The sequence below is a fragment of the Ranitomeya imitator genome, chromosome 1 (genome assembly GCF_032444005.1).
Source record: "Ranitomeya imitator isolate aRanImi1 chromosome 1, aRanImi1.pri, whole genome shotgun sequence".
Lineage (NCBI taxonomy): Eukaryota > Metazoa > Chordata > Amphibia > Anura > Dendrobatidae > Ranitomeya > Ranitomeya imitator.
Window position 1 is genome coordinate 639,410,627 of NC_091282.1, and position 7,876 is coordinate 639,418,502.

The window sequence follows — 7,876 nt, forward strand, 5'->3', positions numbered from 1 at the left end:
GAGATCTGGAGACTGGCTAGGCCACTCCAGGACCTTGAAATGCTTCTTACGAAGCCACTCCTTCGTTGCCCTGGCGATGTGCTTTCGATCATTGTCATGTTGAAAGACCCAGCCACGTTTCATCTTCAATGCCCTTGCTGATGGAAGGAGGTTTGCACTCAAAATCTCACGATACATCGCCCCATTCATTCTTTCATGTACCCGGATCAGTCGTCCTGGCCCCTTTGCAGAGAAACAGCCCCAAAGCATGATGTTTCCACCACCATGCTTTACAGTAGGTATGGTGTTTGATGGATGCAACTCAGTATTCTTTTTCCTCCAAAATACGACAAGTTGTGTTTCTACCAAACAGTTCCAGTTTGGTTTCATCAGACCATAGGACATTCTCCCAAAACTCCTCTGGATCATCCAAATGCTCTCTAGCAAACTTCAGACGGGCCCGGACATGTACTGGCTTAAGCAGTGGGACACGTCTGGCACTGCAGGATCTGAGTCCATGGTGGCGTAGTGTGTTACTTATGGTAGGCCTTGTTACATTGGTCCCAGCTCTCTGCAGTTCATTCACTAGGTCCCCCCGCGTGGTTCTGGGATTTTTGCTCACCGTTCTTGTGATCATTCTGACCCCACGGGGTGGGATTTTGCGTGGAGCCCCAGATCGAGGGAGATTATCAGTGGTCTTGTATGTCTTCCATTTTCTAATTATTGCTCCCACTGTTGATTTCTTCACTCCAAGCTGGTTGGCTATTGCAGATTCAGTCTTCCCAGCCTGGTGCAGGGCTACAATTTTGTTTCTGGTGTCCTTTGACAGCTCTTTGGTCTTCACCATAGTGGAGTTTGGAGTCAGACTGTTTGAGGGTGTGCACAGGTGTCTTTTTATACTGATAACTAACAAGTTTAAACAGGTGCCATTACTACAGGTAATGAGTGGAGGAAAGAGGAGACTCTTAAAGAAGAAGTTACAGGTCTGTGAGAGCCAGAAATCTTGATTGTTTGTTTCTGACCAAATACTTATTTTCCACCATAATATGCAAATAAAATGTTAAAAAAACAGACAATGTGATTTTCTGGATTTTTTTTCTCAGTTTGTCTCCAATAGTTGAGGTCTACCTATGATGTAAATTACAGACGCCTCTCATCTTTTTAAGTGGTGGAACTTGCACTATTGCTGACTGACTAAATACTTTTTTGGCCCACTGTATATATGTGGATTCATCACCACCACACACACTTCCCCTGACGAAGCCGCAGCGGCGGCGATACGCGTGGGGCTTTCTCTGCTCACCCCATTTCGCGTCCTGATGCCGGATTTCTAGGCAAGGACTCGGGTCGAGATCCTATGGCCGGATTGAGTGCGGTTTCTAGCCCAGCCTTTGGCTGACTCAGCTGGATACATATATAGCTGTCTCTGCGTTAGGTCTCAGTAGGTATTTCACCTTACCTTACCTTTTTGGTTAGGGCTTTATTATGAGACTCTGGTCGGTCCTATGCAACATAGCCACTGTGCATTATCTCTTCGGCTGAGCTAGGTTTGTTATCTTATACCTATTGTACACCCACTCTATTGTGCTTATATGCTTTATGGCCATAGGTATCCAATGCCTTAGTTACTATTGTATAGGGGTGTTTTTGTACATGGTACTGTATTTTAAATGTTTTTATCATGTTTTTTGTCGTGGTGTTTGAATAAACATTATTGTGCTATTTTTCTTGATATTTGGTTGTGCAGGCCTCTTTGTAGTCCATTCTTTTCTTTTGCCTAGTTTGTTATCTATTATATTGGACTTGGCTCTGCACACCTCCGATTTTCTCTACAGCTAGAGTGCACCCTTATTTATATACTATATAAACCTGTACATGTATCAGTGGCGGTGGTCCGACTAAGCGAGGTCCGTGGTGCACCACGGACCTCGCTTAGTCGGACCACCGCCACTGATACATGTACAGGTTTACTTGAAAAAGGCTCATAAGCCGAAACGTCGAAAAATTACCTGTGGAGTGATGAATATTATTGTTTATACGTATGCGGTGAATTAATGTCATTTGAATCGTCATTTACAACGTTTGGAATTTTCCAATAAACTTTCATGAATTGCATCTGACTTCTATTGTGTGCCGGAGTTATTTTTCTGGATGTTCTATTTTTTTCTCCTGAGCACCAACTAAGTAGTGAGCACCTCATTTTTTTCTATATTTACTATTGTGTATGGAGAACCATGAGGAAGGGATTATGTTGTATGGAGGACCACGGGAAATGCATTATATTGTATGAAGTACCATGGGGAATGCATTATATTGTATGGAAGACGAGGGGGAATGCATTATATTGTATGGAGGACCATGGGGAGTGCATTATATTGTATGAAGGACCATAGGGAATGCATTATATTGTATAGAGGACCATGGGGAATGCATTATATTGTATGGAAGACCATGGGGAATCCATTATATTGTATGGAGGACCATCTTTAACCCCTTTCTGCCATTAGACGTACTATTCCATCCATGTGGGGTGGGCCCTACTTCCCAAGGACGGAATAGTACGTCATAGGCGATCGGCTGCGCTCACGGGGGGAGCGCGGCCGATCGCGGCCGGGTGTCAGCTGCTTATCGCAGCTGACATCCGGCACTATGTGCCAGAAGCGGTCACGGACCGCCCCCGGCACATTAACCCCCGCCACACCGCGATCAAACATGATCGCGATGTGCCGGCGGTGTAGGGAAGCATCGCGCAGGGAGGGGGCTCCCTGTGTGCTTCCCTGAGACCCCCGCAGCAACGCGATGTGATCGCGTTGCTCCGGGGGTCTCCTACCTTCCTCCCTGCAGAAAGTCCCGGATCCAAGATGGCCGCGGATCCGGGTCCTGCAGGGAGGGAGGTGGCTTACCAAGTGCCTGCTCAGAGCAGGCACTTGGTAACGCTGCACTGCTCTCAGACAGATCGGTGATCTGTCAGAGTGATGTGCAAACTGGCAGATCACCGATCTGTATTGTCCCCCCCCCCCCCCCTGGGACAAAGTAAAAAAGTTAAAAAAATTATTTACAAGTGTGTAAAAAAAAAAAAAATCCTAAATAATGAAAAAAAAAAAATATTCCCATAAATACATTTCTTTATCTAAATAAAAAAAAAACAATAAAAGTACACATATTTAGTATCGCCGCGTCCGTAACGACCCAAAACTGTCCCACTAGTTAACCCCTTCAGTAAACACCGTAAGAAAAAAAAAAAAGACGAGACAAAAAACGCTTTATTGAATATATATGTATAAGGGGTGCACCCCTGCACAAATCAAAAATAGGGTGCAAAACCTGGTCTGTAAAGTAGTCTAGACAGGGCACAGAGAGAAAAAGACAAGACCAAAAGAATGGTATGCACTCCCAAAATATACGAAGATCAATATATAAACTTTAATAGCACCTCAAAAAACAGCAAACACAAAATAAAACCATTTAAAATAGGCCTAAATATAGGACCAATAAGCCCCACCCCTATACAATAATACAAGATATGGCATAGTGAGACAAAATACCAAAAACAATAATATGAATGGCTAGATATGGCAACATATGGTGTCCCTAGTACAGGATGTATAATACAGTACAGGGCTAACGAAATATGTGACCCAAAGGTCTAACTGACCCGATGACACAGCTGAAGGAAATAACGGTACACAGTATGCTTCAAATATTCAAAAAATTATTAGCAAAGGAGTGCACATATAAATAATGCCATAATAGATGAAAGGCATGTGCATATATAATTGGTACCATACCAGTACAAATCATGAGGTACCCATGATAATATGCAGCCAACAGAGAGTAAACCCCAATAAAGTCAATCTGTAAGACAACTGATACTACCGGAGAAGATGGAAAAGGTAGCGTCAGTATAAGCAGCTCAAGTCAGTGACCCGAAGTAAATGGGACGCAAAGCCAAGTGAGGGGTGAGGCAAGAGCCCCACGCGTATCGCTGCAGGACGCAGCTTCGTCAGGGGAAGTAGATTGTCGGCCGTTTGAGGAGGTATATATACAAGTAGATAATTATAAAGTAAATACACACCGGTGTGCAGAGCCGGGTAAGAACGTCAGTCGCAGCCGCCGCATGGAGTAGAACCGGAAGTGGCTATAGCCGGAAGTGTATATCGTTGTCATGGTGCCATTGCACATGCGCAACGAATACACATGGGGGAACGTACCGCGCACGTGTCGCTGGAAACACCATAGACCGGCGTGTAAACAAACATGTTGTCCACCGGGCACAGAGGGAAGCAAGGGCAGTCAAGTATAACTCGCGTGGGAGAAAGGAGACACAGAACACTAAGAAAAACAAATGTATTGCTAGATTAAGGGGACCATTATGCCTTCAGGCATGGGACATCGGCATGAGTATTAAAGGGCATGTGGTGTAAAAAGAAATGTCATGCCATGTACCACCTCAAATAACAACAGGATGTACAGCCACAAAGGGCGTAATAATAGATGGTATAGTATTACAGGTAGACCAATAATAGCGCCAATTGTAAGAAAGTAAAACTATATACAATGAAAAAATAAAAATAAGAATAATAATAATAATAAAGCTATTGGTATAATTATATTGTAATGCATACACTATATATAAAGGTAAATGGTGACAGATATACTGCACCAAAATATAAGGTCCCAAGAACTGGCTCAGGACCTAATAACTAGGGACCGGACAATAGGGTAAAAAATGTTTGGCACAGGTAGATAGTCAACTGACCAATAACCGGATACCAGAGCAAATAGATAATTGATCGCTAGGTCCAGACACAATAATATTTATTATTATTATTAGATAAGTAATATGCATATAGTAACTATAGAATCTGTAATGTACACCACAAAAAACCTAAGAAAAAAAAAAAAACAATAAGTTGAACACATATAGTGCAGTATGGACCCCAAGGAGTCGGTATGAAGTAATATCAGCAATTTGTCCTTGTCACGGTCCATATTCCACAGAAGCCCGGAAATACGAGTAATTACATAATGACGGTCCAGCTGTAAAAGTCCTGTGACCCGATGTCAGTATGGAGGAGGTCATAAGATCCATCCAAAGTCCAAGGGAAAGTTACACGAATCAGCCAAAGCTAGGAATTTTCACTTGAAGGGTGTGTTACAGAACTGAGCCTGTTAACATGTTGATAATCAATCTTGTGCAAGGTCCATGTCCCACCGAGATCCGAGGAAAGAATATGATGGAGCTAGATAGGCTCAAATGTAGACGGCGACCGATGGAAACCTCAAGATCAGGGGTGGGCAATTAATTTTGCCATGGGGCCGCATGAGAAATTTGGATGGTTTTAGAGGGCCGGACTAATATAATTAACTAATTTTTACCCAATACTGTAGTATACATATGCTATATTTTCATGAACAAACAGTATGTTAAACAATGCAGAGATTTACAATACAAAGAAAATACGGAAGACATACTTACATCATTATTTAATGATGAGATGATGAACTGCACTGCAACGAGCTTGTGTTAACTGTAGAAAACTGTAGAAAACTTGCCGTTGTTACAACAGTGTTGTAGATCAAGATATGTTAGTTTTTTTAACCGGCATCCCTTTAACTTGGTAAATAACAGTACATTAACCATTTCAATAACATGAGAATCTTCAATGAGAGTAATCTAGCCTGTTTTGGGCCCGAACAAGTTCACTGAAGTTAGGTTCAATATCTGAGGTGGATATGCGAAGAACAGCACACAAGTGATCATCACTGAGAGAGGATCTGTATCTGGATTTGTTGAACTTCATCAGTGAGAATGTTTGTTCACATACGTAGGTAGATCCAAAGAGAACTAACATCCTCTGAGCACGCCTCCTTATGTGTGGAAAGTTTTCCTCTTTGAGAGAAGAATAAAACTCCAGCAGTGATACGGATTTAAAAAGCTCTTTCAGTAGATTGTCAGACTGCAGATCAATGAGTTCTAACTGGATATCACTGGGGGCATTATCCACACAGCATGTAAAAGGAGAAGAAGCCATGTGCATTTCACTCTCCACTGCTTTAAAGTCTTCAAATCTTCTGGAAAATTCATCATGTAAAGCCGCAAACATGGATGAATACTTGTCGAGGTGATCAGCTGATGGTGTGACTTCTTTCAGTGTTGGCATGTGAGTGATAATATTGATCTTCAATTGGCTAGAAAGAAACTTCAATTTTCTCATGAAAGCTGTCACCAAGGAGAACATTTCATGTGCAAAGAGGCCTTTGCCTTGCAGCTTGGTATTCAGCTCATTCATTAGTGTAGTCACATCAATGGCAAAGGCCAGATCTGCTATCCAGTGCTTATCTGAGAATTCAGGGATGTCTTTGCCTTTCATTTGACAAAATGTCTGAATCTCAGCTCTCAGGTCCCATACTCTTTTAAGCACCTTCCCAAGGCTGAGCCACCTCACAGCTGTGTGGTAGCCTATGTCACTATGTTCACTTTCTTGTTCCTCCAACAGTGAAACAAATTGTCTGTGATTCAGTGCTCTTGCCCTGATGAAATTAACTGTCTTAGTTACAACATCAACAACATGGCTGATTTGTAGCACCGACTTGCACAGCACTTCTTGATGTATAATGCAATGCAAAAATATCAATTTCTGTTCTGGGTTTATTTCATTCACTTTATCTTGCATCCGCTTCAAAAGTCCAACATTTTTCCCTGTCATATTTGGACATCCATCGGTTATAACACTTACTAATGTGTTCCATTTTAAGCCCAGTTTGTCCACGGATGCATTTACTTCGGTGAACAAATCACTCCCTTTCGTGGTACCTTTCAATGATCGCAAAGCTACCAGCTCTTCAGTCATCTCAAAGTTATTTGTTATTCCGCGTACAAAGATAAGTAACTGGGCAGTATCACGGACATCACAGCTCTCGTCCAGAGCCAGGGAAAAAAAAATAAAATGATCAACTTTGTTTTTAAGCTGCAACTCCAAATTCCCCGCAATGTCTTCTACCCGTCTTGTTACGGTTCGCCTGGAGAGGGACACATGTGAAAATGCTTCTTTTTTCTCAGGACAAATTATTGCTACAGAGTCCACCAAACATTCTTTCACAAACTCCCCATCAGAGAATGGCTTACTGTTTCTAGCAATTTTGTGGGATTTTACAAAGCTTGTCCTGATGGCTGCATCCCTGGATGCGTGGAGCTTTGTAAAAAATCTTTTCTGCGTTTGCAGTTTTGATAGCAAATCTTCAGATGCCCGTGCCCGCTCTGCCTCTGTCAAGTTCTTGTATTTCTGTGCATGTTTTGTTTCGTAATGGCGATTTAAATTATAATCTTTAAACACAGCTATTTGCTCTCCACAAACTAAGCACACAGCTTTGCCTTTGGTTTCAGTAAATAAATATTTAGAAGTCCATTCCTTGTTAAAAACTCTGCATTCTCCATCAATCTTTCTTTTTTTAGCAGACATATGTAAGGGCTAATTCTTCTGATGGGAGTCACGATTCTCTGCAGAAGGAGAAAATGCAGTTTTATACAATAAATATTGCAAGGTTTCTTTTCTTCATGAGTACTATTAATTTATGGCGGGCGGGTTACATGATACATATGATGGGCATTCATTTTGGTGCCCCCATAATGTCCAGATCTCATTTGTGCCCCCATAATGTCCAGATTTCATTCATTAGTGCCCCCATAATGTCCAGATTTCATTCATTAGTGCCCCCATAATGTCCAGATTTCATTAGTGCCCCCATAATGTCCAGATTTCATTTGTGCCCCCATAATATCCAGATTTCATTAATTAGTGGCCCCATAATGTCCAGATTTCATTAGTGCCCCCATAATGTCCAGATTTCATTCATTAGAGCTCCCATAATGTCCAGATTTCATTAGTGCCCCCAT

The 7,876-nt window shown here is 42.0% G+C and overlaps 1 protein-coding gene across 1 annotated transcript; it reads right to left on the reverse strand.

Annotated features, from left to right (window-relative positions):
- Positions 1–5,642: 5,642 nt before the first annotated feature.
- On the reverse strand, positions 5,643–7,442 carry LOC138638806 (general transcription factor II-I repeat domain-containing protein 2B-like). The gene has a single exon (XM_069728452.1). It carries the CDS (start codon positions 7,440–7,442, stop codon positions 5,643–5,645), a length of 1,800 nt encoding a protein of 599 aa, XP_069584553.1.
- Between the last annotated feature and the right edge of the window lie 434 nt (positions 7,443–7,876).

Bases quoted from the DNA above. Each gene is read 5' to 3' on its own strand.
- LOC138638806 (XM_069728452.1), bottom strand. From the start codon at position 7,442: ATGTCTGCTAAAAAAAGAAAGATTGATGGAGAATGCAGAGTTTTTAAC.